The 14,765-nt window shown below is 42.6% G+C and overlaps 1 protein-coding gene across 5 annotated transcripts in view; it reads left to right on the top strand.

The window, feature by feature from the left end:
- Positions 1 to 10,168, top strand: part of LOC106568226 (lysine-specific demethylase 2B) — a 49,188-nt gene extending 39,020 nt beyond the window's left edge. For 2 of the 5 annotated variants that reach the window (XM_045692410.1, XM_045692409.1), the window contains exons 15-21: positions 4,493 to 4,579; positions 4,745 to 5,068; positions 5,378 to 6,444; positions 7,382 to 7,545; positions 8,069 to 8,230; positions 8,518 to 8,736; positions 9,564 to 10,168. In XM_045692410.1, the coding sequence (XP_045548366.1) occupies positions 4,493 to 4,579; positions 4,745 to 5,068; positions 5,378 to 6,444; positions 7,382 to 7,545; positions 8,069 to 8,230; positions 8,518 to 8,736; positions 9,564 to 9,745 (2,205 nt within the window). In that variant the 3' untranslated portion in view covers positions 9,746 to 10,168. Of the gene's footprint in view, positions 1 to 4,492; positions 4,580 to 4,735; positions 5,069 to 5,377; positions 6,445 to 7,381; positions 7,546 to 8,068; positions 8,231 to 8,517; positions 8,737 to 9,563 lie in introns of all 5 variants that reach the window. The other 3 variants (XM_014138376.2, XM_014138375.2, XM_014138377.2) reach the window with 2 other exon arrangements.
- Positions 10,169 to 14,765: the final 4,597 nt, after the last annotated feature.

The raw sequence follows: 14,765 nt of genomic DNA, 5'->3' as shown, positions 1-14,765 counted from the left end.
GTAAACTGCTCAAGACAGTATGCTGTTAATGAGCATCTTATCTGTTTGATTTAATTGATTCGGTGTGAGCACTTACATTACTGCAGTGTATTTGTTTATGGTTGCCCTTCCTCCTATAGAGAATGGGTTGGCAACAGGCGACCGAGAGTGGTTTGGTTTTGTCCCCCACCCCCCAAAAAAAGTATTTTAGAATTTTTAGGATTTATGTTTTTGGTCAAAAGAATGTAAAGTCACCAGGAATTCAGCAAAAAATGAGTTTAATTTAGGAAATCTGTTCCCAGGTATTCCCACAAATAAAGAGACATACGTCAACGTGTCTCAATGTAGTCAAGGTATGAAATTATTGTGCTTTGCTGTGAACCTCTAATAAGTCTCACTTAAACCCCCATATCCGCTGCTCCGTTTGACATTTGTTACGTTACAGCCTTATTCTAAAACGGATTACATGTTGTTGTTTTTTCTCAATCTACACACAATACCCCATAATGACAAAGCAAAAACAGGTTTTTAGAAATGTTTTCAAATGTATGAAAAATAAAAAACATCACACTGACATAAGTATTCAGACCCTTTACTCAGTACTTTATTGAAGCACCTTTGGCAGTGATTACAGCCTCGAGTCTTCTTGGGTATGATGCTACAAGCTTGGCACACCATTCTTCTCTGCAGATCCTCTCAAGCGCTGTCAGGTTGGACAGGGAGCGTCGCTGCACAGCTATTTTTAGGTCTCTCCAGAGATGTTCGATCGGGTTCAAGTCCGGACTCTGGCTGTGAGACTTGTCCTAAAGCCACTCCTGCATTGTCTTGGCTGTGTGCTTAGAGTTATTGTCCTGTTGGAAGGTGAACTTTCACCCCAGTCTGATGTCCTGAGCGCTCTGGAGCAGGTTTTCATCAATGATCTCTGTCCTTTGAACTGTTCATCTTTCCCTCGATCCTGACTAGTCAGACTCCCAGTCCCTGCTGCTGAAAAACATCTCCACAGCATGATGCTGCCACCACCATGCTTCACTGTAGGGATGGTGCCAGGTTTCCTTCAGACGTGACGCTTGGCGTTCAGGCCAAAGAGTTCAATCTTGGTTTCATCAGACCAGAAAATCTAAATCTTGTTTCTCATGGTCTGAGAGTCCTTTAGGTGCATTTTGCCTTTTACTGAGGAGTGGCTTCTGTCTGGCCACTCTACCATAAAGGCCTGATTGGTGGACTGCTGCAGAGATGGGATAACCTTCCAGAAGGACAACCATCTCCACAAAGGAACTCTGGAGCTCTGTCAAAGTGACCATCAAGTTCTTGGTCAACTCCGTGAACAAGGCCCTTCTCCCCCGACTGCTCAATTAGGCCAGGTGGCCAGCTCTAGGAAGAGTCTTGGTGGTTCCAATCTTCTTCCATTTAAGAATGGAGACCACTGTGTTCTTGGGGACCTACAATGCTGCAGAAATGTTTTGGTATCCTTCCCCAGATCTGTGCCTCGACGCACAATTCTGTCTCGGAGCTCTACGGACAATTCCTTCGACCTCATGGCTTGGTTTTTGCTCTGACATGCACTGTCAACTGTGGGACCTCATATAAACAGGGAATTGCCTTTCCAAATCATGTCCAATCAATACATTTACCACAGGTGGATTCCAATCAAGTTGTAGAAACATCTCAAGGATGATCACTGGAAACAGGATGGACCTTCATTTTGAATCTCATAGCGAAGGGTCTGAATACTTATGTAAATAAGGTAGTTCAGTTTTTATTTTGTATAAATTTGCAAACATTTTTAAAAACCTGTTTTCGCTTTGTCATTATGGGGTATTGTGTGTAGATTGAGATTTTTAAATCCATTTTTGAATAAAGCTGTAACGTAACAAAATGTGGAAAAACATCATTTCTGAATACTTTCCGAATGCACTGTATGTGTCTTTCCTCATGCTGAACAAATGTTCATCATGGACCCATAAGTTCCATCAGAATAGATTTTCCTCCATCTTGACATTTTGGAAACCTTTTTGAAAAACTTGTTATCATGAACCATAAGTTGGCATGTAGGCCCATGGTACATCTCTTAACTTAGTTTGAGAAAAGCTAAGGGTTTAGTTAAGAGATGGCTGAGTTATTGATAAATCAGGAAATCTGATTTCATGTGTCAATTTTAAATCCTTTGTAAATCCTGTGTAATGTCATCAAAGACATTACATTGATGAACCATGTTAAGTTTGGCATTGATATCTTAACAAATAAGCAAACTAACAATTCACTTGTTTAACTATGTAACGCTACAACTTAAAATAATCATAACAAATCTTCTCATTGACAAAAGCCAGATTCACTCCAAATTTGGTTGTTGGACTCATCACAATGATCCTTCAATGTTCGCCGGTAGCTGCATATTAGCACATATGTTAAAATATGCCAAAATACTTAAAAGAAATCTTCTTCTCATGAACCATAGGACCAAATGACAACACATTTGGTCTTGATCGGTAAAAGACGGCTGAGTTATTGACAAATCAAAAATCAGATTTTAAGTGCTCATTTAACCCACTGTAAATCCACATTTAACAGTGGCCTATCGACTTGAAACTTGTCATTGTTATCATGGACATCCTTAACTTCTATGGGCTAGGTGGGACGTTTGCGTCCCACCCTAGTCAACAGCCAGTGGAATCGCGTGGCGCGAAATACAAATACCTCAAATGCTTTAACTTCAACTTCTCAAACATATGACTGTTTTACACCATTTTAAAGACAAGACTCTCGTTAATCTAACCACAATATCCGATTTCAAAAAGGCTTTACAGGGAAAGCAAAACATTAGATTATGTCAGGAGAGAGTACCCTGCCAAAAATAATCACACAGCCATTTTCAAAGAAAGCATATATGTCACAAAAACCAAAACCACAGCTAAATGCAGCACTAACCTTTGATGATCTTCATCAGATGACACTCCTAGGACATTGTTATACAATACATGCATGTTTTGTTCAATCAAGTTCATATTTATATCAAAAAACAGCTTTTTACATTAGCATGTGATGTTCAGAACTAGCATTCCCACCCAAATCTTCCGGTGAATTTACTAAATTACTCATGATAAACGTTGACAAAATACATAACAATTATTTTAAGAATTATAGATACAGAACTCCTTTTTGCAAACGCTATGTCAGATTTTAAAATAGCTTTTCGGCGAAAGCACATTTTGCAATATTCTAAGTACATAGCTCGGCCATCACAGGCTAGCTAATTTGACACCCACCAAGTTTGGGGCTCACTAAACTCAGAATTACTATTAGAAAAATTGGATTACCTTTGCTGTTCTTCGTCAGAATGCACTCCCAGGACTTCTACTTCAACAACAAATGTTGTTTTGGTTCCAAATAATCCATAGTTATATCCAAATACCTCCGTTTTGTTCGTGCGTTCAGGTCACTATCCGAAGGGTAACGCGCGAGCGCATTTCGTGACAAAACATTTCTAAATATTCCATTACCGTACTTAGAAGCATGTCAAACGCCGTTTAAAATCAATTTTTATGCTATTTTTCTCATAAAATAGCGATAATATTCCAACCGGGCAACGTTGTATTCATTCAAAGGCTGAAAGAAAAAAAAATGGAGAAGTCTCGTGAATGCGCATCTCAGTCTCACTGTCCCCAGGCTGACCACTTACAAACTCTGCTGCTGTATTTTGCCCAGAGACAGCAGACACCCCATTCCACTTTCTGGCGGCTTTAGAGAGCCAATGGAAGCCTTAGAAAGTGTCACGTTGCAGCACAGATGCTGTATTTGCGATAGAGATGCAACAGAAGGACAAAAAATTGTCAGACAGGGCACTTCTTATATAGAATCTTCTCAGGTTTTGGCCTGCCATATGAGTTCTGTTATACTCACAGACACCATTCAAACAGTTTTAGAAACTTTAGAGTTTTCTATCCAAATCTACTAATTATATGCATATTCTCGTTTCTGGGCAAGAGTAGTAACCAGTTTAAATCGGGTACGTTTTTTATCCGGCCGTGAAAATACTGCCCCCTAGCCCCAACAGGTTAAGATGTACCACACTGAATTTGGTATTGATGGTTAAAAAAAATAAAATATATATATTTTATACAAATATACAACTCACTCTTTGCATATGTAACGCTAATGATTTTGTATTTAGTGCACATAAAGGAAGATACAGTAGTTCCTACATGATAGTGCTTGATTTGTTATCCAACTGATCTTGTGTTCCTTTTGTCACCCTGTGAACCCTGTTTATTGCTGCTCGTAGCTATATTTTTCACTCCGCCAAAATATGAGGGTCTAAGTTGTGGTCAATTTTATGTTCCGGCCCCCCATCATACGCTCCGACAAAAATTGGTCCGCAGATTAATCTATTTGCCTTCCCCTGCTATAAAGGACTTATTCTGCAAATGATAAATGATAGCGTTGTTTCATACTTTATCACTTTTACTTGTGCTTCTTATCACCTTGACCCACTCACTACTTGTGCTCTCTTGTTCAGGTGAAGAATTCTGGTGGAGTTGTAAATGAAGAGTTGCCAAACTGCTGGGAGTGTCCAAAATGCAACCATGCAGGGAAGACCGGGAAAGTAAGCATCTATGTGGTTGTGGAAATTAATGTTCTAGGCAGAATATCTACGCTCTGCACTGTTCAATATATCACGTTTATTGTAAAAAGACTTGAATTGTCTGAAAACAAATAGGCAAAAGGTATAAAGTTGTCTTCCCTTGTTTCTTCCCTTTTGGCTGTCAAGCAAAAAAGAGGACCAGGATTCAAGTACGCGTCCAACCTTCCCGGGTCGCTACTGAAGGACTCGCGATTGAACCGTGACGTTAAGGAAGAGTCCGACCTGCCCAGTGTGCCAACATCACCCACTGTAGTGAAGAGGAAGGCAGAGCGTGATGACACCCCCAAGAGGAAAGCAGAGGAATATCCTCCTCTGAAGAAACGTTCTCCCATGTTGTCTCTGGGCGGGCTACCTCATCCCCGACCCAGGCCTGAGGACAACCCTCTGAGGAAGAAGAGGAAGCTGTTTGACATCAAAGATGAGGACGAACCTCCTGTTGTCAAGAAAAAGGTAATTTATCCAACAGGCTTTAGGCTGACCATGGATAATTATTTTTATATTGACTGTCTTTACTGAGCATTCCTCTTGATTTGATAAGAGACAGATTTGATAAGGCCCAGAGTTTATTTTGTCAAAATTCTATTACCAAACAATAACCCTTTTGATTTGAGAATTTGTAGTCCACTTACTTGTCAAACACTGTTTGGAGAAAAATATATGATAAATAAGGTCTTTATAAAAATGCAAATTAAAACTGTAAAGATGATTATAACAAATGAATGTCAGAGTAATTGATATGCTCCCCATGTTCCCTTACAGAAGAAGCCCCCAAAACCTGATGACACCTTCACCTTCACCTCCAAACTGTTACGGCCCATCAAGCAAGAGAAAGTTGATGAGGACAAAGACCATGAAGATGACAGATACACAGGGGACAGGGTTGCAGCTAAAGGGAAAAGAGAAGATGATGAAGATAAGGAGGATGATGAGGAGGAAGAAGAGGAGAAACGTGGTGTAGAGGACAGTAAAGGCGGTAAAGTAAAGACTATGCTGAGTCCACTGCTACGGACGTCTGCAGCCAGAGAGAGTGACCAGTCCTGCTCCAGCTCTCCCCGGGCAGGGCCCAGCAGTGAGGGGGGCGATGCCCCAGAAAAGACACTTGGCCAGCTGAAGGCACTCCAGCGACGCCGCCTACCCAATAAAGAGCTGAGCAAGGAGCTGAGCAAAGAGCTCAACCTGGAGATCCAGAAGACCGAGGACTGCTTGGCCAATCAGAACCGCAGACCACTGAAGGGGGAGAACAGCCCAACCAATAACAACCGTCGACCACTGAAGACTGAGGACTCCTCTATCAATCAGAACCGCAGACTACTAAAAACAGAGGACTCCCCCACCAATCATAACCGCAGGCCAATTAAGACTGAGGATGGCCTATCCAATCACAACCGTCGACCATTGAAGACCGAGGACAGCTTGGCCAATCAGAACCACAGGCCAATGAAGACAGAGCCTGAGAGTGACGGGGAGGAGCCTAAGCCCAAGCGGCCACTCGACAACGGTAGCAGTGACCTCGGAGACTGGCTCCACCCCAGGGGGCGGGAGGTGAACGGGACGCCCCGCCAGCTCTCACCCCTGGGGTGGAACCGCAGCCCTCCGATCACACCTATTTGCCCACGCCCCCCTCCCTGCCACTCACCGCCCAAGTGTGTACAGATGGAGCGTCACGTGATCCGGCCGCCTCCCATCAGCCCCCCACCAGACAGACTTCCCCTGGATGACGGACAGGCCCACGTGATGCGCAGGGAGGTGTGGATGGTCGTGTTTGGCCACCTCGCACACAGAGACCTGTGTGTCTGCATGCGCGTCTGCAAGACCTGGAACCGATGGTGAGCTATCGGAGGTCGTGTCTACACTTGACAATTACATGCAACTTCTGCTATCAGAATACGAAGATCGCATGGGTCTAGACGCACAAAAGTCACTTTGTGGTCTGATTGTATTCAGATCTGTCTGACCACTTCAGGAAGTGGTCAGGGATGCGTTGTGTGCGGATTTCTCCTCAGTCTGGATGCAATCAGGCTACCAAAAGCGCATACAGTGGACGACGTCATCAGTGTCTAGAAAATGTGTGTTTTGGGACCGAGAGGCACCTTATCAAATGTATTTATAAAGCTCTTCTTATATCAGCTGATATCTCAAAGTGCTGTACCAAAACCCAGCCTAAAACCCCAAACAGCAAGCAATGCAGGTGTAAAAACTCCCTAGAAAGGCCATCATTCTAACATTGGAGGAAATGCGTTCCTAGCGTCTGAGGATCGTATTTGCTGGCCTCATAAATGCTTTTGTTTGGCTAGAGTTATGCAATCCCTTCAGCATTGCTTGCTAGCTACAGAGGTTATCTGGCTACTTAGCTATACAGTAGTTAACTACTGCCGTCTGTTGTTGTTATCATATTTAGCTTATTCCACCATTTGTAGAATGCACACTGGCATTTGATTATAGTGCAGGAACGGACACAATGTGGACACATTTAAATGTAGACTCGTGACGTTTTCGGAATTCCATTATCAGAATACTACAGCTGCATGAACTGTTAAGTCCAGACAGGGCCTGATAGACCAAAGCGTCTGGTACGAAGTTGGACAAGTCAGTCTTGTGAATAGCGGGTTGTGTTTTTCAAAGTGGTCCTTGTTTATTGGAAAGACCGTATGAACACTTAAGGCTTGTAGCTTGCCTAGAGCTCTCACCTCAGTGTAGTCTTTCCACAGCTGTAGCTATGGTGGCTGTGTGATCGTGTAGTTACCTTCGTCCCTGCCTCCCCAGGTGCTGTGATAAGAGACTGTGGACGCAGATCGATCTGAACCGCTGTAAGTCCATCACTCCCCTCATGCTGAGTGGCATCATCCGCAGACAGCCTGTGGCTCTGGACCTCAGCTGGACCAACATCTCCAAGAAGCAGCTCAGCTGGCTCATCAACAGACTGCCAGGTATATTAAACACCAGCCAGCAGTGTTGTAACTGAGGCAATGTGCATATCCCTCTGTGGCTTTATAATAGAACGATATACCATTATACTGTGTCTCTGTCCATGGCTCTGGGTACACACTGCAAACCTGATGTCACCACTGCAGCCTGTTACTGTGCTTCTCTGTACTGAGAGCATTGATAAGAACGTATTTAATGTGACTAGTTTGGGGATAATGTAACGCTGTCTTTGTTTCCTTGGTTGGGTGAGCTGGAAGTTTCAGAGAATGCTGCCGTATGTCTGCTCCATAATAATGGTATCCCCAGGGTTTCCTCAGAGTTTCTGACGATTGGCTTTGTTTCTTCTTAGAATTAATTATGCGGCGACTGTAATTACATTTGCATAGTGATGGTTTTTGTTTGCTTGATTTTGCACCCTCATGTTAATGAACTGTTGGAGACTATTAAGATGTTTAGTAGGAATTGAGAGAGTGAGTGATGTCGATGAGTTTGACCCCTCTTAACCCCTGACTGTTGTCCCTGCAGGTCTGCGGATGCTGCTGCTCTCAGGCTGCTCCTGGGTGGCTGTGTCTGCCCTCTGCACCGCCAGCTGCCCGCTGCTGCGGACCCTGGACGTCCAGTGGGTAGAGGGTCTCAAAGACGCCCAGATGAGGGATCTGCTCTCACCCCCCACAGACAACAGACCAGGTAGGTTTTCGCCAATCCTGCACTGTGTTAGTGACCATCTGGACACATGGTGTGAAGTATTGAACAGTATGTCAATCTGCTTTGCAGTCCAGTCAGGCTGCTGCAGCCCATCCATGTCAGGTCTTGCTGTGCTCTCTGCTGAACATTTGTGTTGGCCTTTATAGACCACACAGCTGGAAACGCTTGCATTCGATTCTGCTCCTACTGGAAGTAAGGAGCTTTTAAAAGAAAAAAGAAGAAAAAGAACTTGACATGCATTCAATCTTTGTCTCTCTCTCCCTCCATAGGTCAGCTGGACAACAGGAGTAAGCTGCGAAACGTGGTGGACCTGCGTCTGGCCGGGCTGGACATCACGGACACCTCTCTGCGCCTCCTCATCCGCTACATGCCCCAGCTGACCAGACTGGACCTGAGCTACTGCAACCACGTTACTGACCAGTCAGTCAACATCCTGACCGCTGCAGGGACCACCACCAGAGACTCGCTCACTGACATCAACCTCTCCGGTAGGAGCATACAAGGCCATGTCACAATGCCTACTATCACTAGAGACATTGGATGTCTCTACTAAAAGTAATCACTGCTAACAGTACTATTTACTATTTAAAACATACTGGTGAGAATCCGGACATGGCCATTGACCGCTCATTGCAACGTTCATTCATTGCTTCATAGGTCTTATTGAATGACAAATGTTGCCCACTGAGATGAATGTGTGCCTCATAAAGTCATATAACGACCCCATGGACACCAGTATAAATATCTTTAATTGTCTCTATTTCTGATGCACAGTTGGAGCCATGGGGTGGAGTAAAACTAGGCTCCATTCCAAACACCATAACTGAAGTACCACCCCATGGTTCTCCTCTCCCTGAGTAGTGCTGTTAAAGGTTGGGTCAATGTGAGACAGACAGACAGACAGACAGACAGACAGACAGACAGACAGACAGACAGACAGACAGACAGACAGACAGACAGACAGACAGACAGACAGACAGACAGACAGACAGACAGACAGACAGACAGACAGACAGACAGACAGACAGACAGACAGACAGACAGACAGACAGACAGACGGCTCTCTGGCACCACTGATGTCTAAATATCCACTGTCAGTCACTGTTAATGGGGGAAGCTGTCACCCATTGACTGTACTCAATATGCTCATGACTATGGTGAGGTTTTGGTTGGAGCCTTTATTCTAGAAAACAAATGACTGTTATGACCAAGTATATAGGAGGCACGTATCTTTCTGTGCATTAACTGAAGATGATGAATGGTCTCATATTACAACAACCTCATAATGTATCTTCCTCCTCCCTAATCTCTGCAGTGTGCAACAGAGTCACGGACCAGTCCCTGACCTACTTCAAGCGCTGTGGAAGCATCTGTCATATTGACTTGCGCTACTGCAAGCAGGTGACCAAAGAGGGCTGCGAGCAATTCATTGCTGAGATGTCAGTGAGTGTACAGTTTGAACTAGTAGAGGAGAAACTACTGCTGAAACTCAGCTAGTGGACAAACAGCAGGTTGACAAAGACTACTGTATGCACTGGCTAGCTAGGACACTCGTCAGAATAAGGAACTGGCAAGGGTGATGTTGTCACCATGGAGACAGTGTTGTATTTCACACATCTCTGTGCAAAAAAACAACCCACATTGGAAATGGCATAAGACATTTTAAAAGTGACTGTTGCCCTGATACTCATTGAATGGCTCTTGTGCTGCTGAAGCAAGAATGTTTTCCAAAACAGGATGTTCAACATGTAAGACAGGACACCTGGCTGTACTGGAAATTTGACAGAGCATGTTTATTTTTATTTTTTTTGCTAAGATATTGAAGTATTTAATTTTTTCTTTCTGCAAGTGAACGTGTGTGTGTGTGTGTGTGTGTGTGTGTGTGTGTGTGTGTGTGTGTGTGTGTGTGTGTATACACGTACATGCATGCATGCATTCATACATACATACTTACATACAGTTGAAGTCGGAAGTTTCCATACACCTTAGGCAAATACATTTAAACTCAGTTTTTCACAATTCCTGACATTTAATCCTAGTAAAAATTCCCTGTCTTAGGTCAGTTAGGATCACCACTTTTATTTTAAGAATGTGAAATGTCAGAATAATAGTAGAGTGATTTATTTCAGCTTTTATTTCTTTCATCACATTCCCAGTGGGTCAGAAGTTTACATACACTCAATTAGTATTTGGTAGCTTTGCCTTTAAATTGTTTAGCTTGGCTCAAACGTTTCGGGTAGCCTTCCACAAGCTTCCCACAATAAGTTGGGTGAATTTTGGTCCATTCCTCCTGACAGAGCTGGTGTAACTGAGTCAGGTTTGTAGGCCTCCTTGCTCGCACACGCCTTTTCAGTTCTGCCCACACATCTTCTATAGGATTGAGGTCAGGGCTTTGGGATTGGCCACTCCAATACCTTGACTTTGTTGTCCTTAAGCCATTTTGCCACAACTTTGGAAGTATGCTTGGAGTCATTGTCCATTTGGAAGACCCATTTGCGACCAAGCTTTAACTTCCTGACTGATGTCTTGAGATGTTGCTTCAATATATCCACATAATTCCCCTCCTCATGATGCCATCTATTTTGTGAAGTGCACCAGTCCATTCTGCAGCAAAGCACCCCCACAACATGATGCTGCCACCCTTGTGGTTCACGGTTGGGATGGTGTTCTTCGGCTTGCTAGCCTCCCCCTTTTTCATCCAAACATAACAATGGTCATTATGGCCAATCTGTTCTATTTTTGTTTCATCAGACCAGAGGACATTTCTACAAAAAGTACGATCTTTGTTCCCATGTGCAGTTGCAAACCGTAGTCTGGCTTTTTTATGGCGGTTTTGAAGCAGTGGCTTCTTCCTTGCTGAGCGGCCTTTCAGGTTATGTCGATATAGGACTCGTTTTACTGTGGATAAAGATGCTTTTGTACCTGTTTCCTCCAGCATCTTCACAAGGTCCTTTGCTGTTGTTCTAAGATTGATTTTCACTTTTCGCACCAAAGTACGTTCATCTCTAGGAAACAGAACGCATCTCCTTCCTGAACGGTATGCCGGCTGCTTGGTTCTATGGTGTTTATAGTTGCATACTATTGTTTGTACAGATGAACGTGGTACCTTCAGGCCTTTGGAAATTGCTCCCAAGGATTAACCAGTCTTGTGGAGGTCTACATTTTTTCTTCTGAGGTCTTGGCTGATTTCTTTTGATTTTCCCATGATGTCAAGCAAAGAGGCACTGAGTTTGAAGGTAGGCCTTGAAATACATCCACAGGTACACCTCCAATTGACTCAAATGATGTCAATTAGCCTATCAGAAGCTTCTAAAGCCATGACATAATTTTCTGGAATGTTCCAAGCTGTTTGAAGGCACAGTCAACTTAGTTTATGTGAACTTCTGACCCACTGGAATTGTGATACAGTGAAATAATCTGTCTGTAAACAATTGTTGGAAAAATGACTTGTGTCATGCACAAAGTAGATGTCCTAACTGACTTACCAAAACTATAGTTTGTTAACAAGAAATTTGTTGAAAAACGAGTTTTAATGACTCCAACCTAAGTGTATGTAAACGTCTGACTTCAACTATATATATATATATATATACTACCATTCAAAAGTTTGGGGTCACTTAAAAATGTCCTTGTTTTTTAAAGAATAGCAAATTTTTGGTCCATTTAAAATAACATAAAATTGATCAGAAATGCAGTGTAGACATTGTTAATGTTGTAAATGACTATTGTAGCTGGAAACGGCAGATTTTTTATGGAATATCAACATAGGCGTACAGAGGCCCATTATCAGCAACCATCACTCCTGTGTTCCAATGGCATGTTGTGTTAGCTAATCCAAGTATATCATTTTAAAAGGCTAAATGATCATTAGAAAACCCTTTTGCAATTATGTTAGCTCAGCTGAAAACGGTTGTTCTGATCAAAGAAGCAATACAACTGGCCTTCTTTAGACTAGTTGAGTATCTGGAGCATCAGCATTTGTGGATTCGATTACAGGCTCAAAATGGCCAGAAACCACGTACTTTCTTAAACTCGTCAGTCTATTCTTGTTCTGAGAAATTAAGGCTATTCCATGCGAGAAATCTCCAAGAAACTGAAAATCTATTACAACGCTGTGTACTACTCCCTTCACAGAACAAACTGGCTAACCAGAATAGAAAGAGGAGTGTGAGGCCCCGGTGCACAACTGAGCAAGAGGACAAGTACATTAGAGTGTCTAGTTTGAGAAACAGACAGCTAACAAGTCCTTAACTGGCAGCTACAGTAAATGGTACCCGCAAAACACCAGTCTCAACATCAACAGTGAAGAGGCGACTCCGGAGCTGGCCTTCTTGGCAGAGTTGCAAAGAAAAAGCCATATCTCAGACTGGCCAATAAAAATAAAGATTAAGATGGGCAAAGATCACAGACACTGGACAGAGGAACTCTGCCTAGAAGGCCAGCATCCCGGAGTCGCCTCTTCACTGTTGACGTTGAGACTGGTGTTTTAAAAAACAAGGATATTTAAGTGACCCCAAACTTTTGAACGGTAGTGTATGTATGCACACACATACACACACACACACACACACACACACACACACACACACACACACACACACACACACACACACACACACACACACACACACTGAGTGAAAAAACATTAGGAACACCTTCCTAATATGGAGTTGCACCCTTTTGCCCTAAACAGCATCATTACGTTGGGGACTCTACAAGGTGTCAGGGTTTTGTCCAATGCTTCCTACAGTTCTGTCAAGTTGGCTGGATGTCCTTTGGATGGTGGACCATTCTTGATACACACGGGAAACTGTTGCGCGTAAAAAACCCAGCAGCGTTGCAGTTCTTGAGTCACTCAAACTGGTGTGCCTGGCTCCTACTACCATACCCTTTTGAAAGGCACTTAAATATTTTGTCTTCCCATTCTCTCTCTGAATGGCACACACACAATCTATGTCTCAATTGTTGCAAGGCTTAGAAATCCTTCTTTAACGGGTCCTCCTCCCCTTCATCTACACTGATTTGAAGTGGATTTAACATCACATTAATAAGGGACCGTAACTTTCATCGGGATTCACCTGGTCAGTCTGTCATGGAAAGAGCAGGTGTTCTCTTTCCATGAGGAATGATTGTTTTGGGTTAAAAACCACTCCAGGCCACTCTTGAACATCTAAAACTAGATAGATAGATATTATAATGGGCCGATATATATTTTCAAATAACTGCCTTCTTTTTCTGACCTGCAAATTTGCTTTTGACGAACACATCGGTCCGAAAATAAATCTGTGCTGCTCAACATTTAATTTTGAAAAGCTGATGTGGCCCTCGAGCCAAAATGATTGGCCACCCCTGATGAACACAATGGTCATGTTTTTCTAATTTTGTTCATTATTTTCTTTTGTTGCAATGCACCGTTTATGCATTATACAGAACAATTTTTTTTATCAGAAAGTGTTTCATACTTTTGTGCAGTACTGAATGCACTGATTTACATGTACCATTTTGATTGAATGGTGTCAATCTGCCTCACTGTTTGTTTTTTATTATTTAGACTCAAACCTTCTCTGAAGATTTATGCCAATAGAGCAGTAGCTTGTTTTCTGTGCAGGTGTTTTATATTTTATTTATTTAAGTGCTGCTATTTCATTTTGATATTTGTATTTGTCTTTACACAGGTACTTTCTACTTTCCATAGAACAGTTGTTTTACTCCACTTCAATTTCTAAGTATCTATAAAAATCGATTTCCACTGTTTTGACTTTTTTTTTTTTATATTACTGTACTTTCCCAGGTTTATCAAGCCAGTGTGAGTTGGCACCAGTAACCGTTTACTAGAGGAAGCATCATGAGACTGATTTCAAGTCTACTACTTGCATACCAAGAATCTGTCAATCAGTCTCCATATACTAGGCTGGTGACATTACCATACTGTTTTAATTTTTTACAAGGGATTCTCACACCTATAGATGCAGGTTTTAAAGACATGCTCCTGAACTTTGCCGACTAGTGAGTCTTTTTTAAACCTCCCACTTTCGACTGAATGTGTCAATGCCGTTCATACGTGCATAATCTATGAACAGAATTACTGTTCCACGAAATCGCTAGTTCGAAGCCACTGTTTACTGGAAACTGTAGGCTCTGCCATTTTCCCCCACGTGGGCTAGCCCCCTAGCAATTTGAGCTTCAGCCCCTCACAATCAAATTGTATTTGTCACGTGCGCCAAATACAATGGTTGTAGACTTAACCGTGAAATGCTTGAGTGACAGCTAGCAAGATGCACACATAATAGAGCGAGAGAGAGAGAGCAGTGATGTGGTGCACATATCTGATGTGGTATGCAATTTTCGGGGACCAGTTTTAGCTATGAGCGCTACTTTCAGAACTACTGGCTAAAAAGTATACAAAAGTACTGGAGAATCTCTTTAACCAGACACAGTATCGTATATGGTATAATAATAACTTCTATACACAAGTAAAGCCACTACTTACTACTGGTGTAATATAAGGAATGTAGTT

The sequence above is a fragment of the Salmo salar genome, chromosome ssa13 (genome assembly GCF_905237065.1).
Source record: "Salmo salar chromosome ssa13, Ssal_v3.1, whole genome shotgun sequence".
Taxonomy (NCBI): Eukaryota; Metazoa; Chordata; class Actinopteri; order Salmoniformes; family Salmonidae; genus Salmo; species Salmo salar.
Note: the sequence above shows the minus strand (reverse complement) of the source record. Positions and strands in the feature narration are given on the sequence as shown.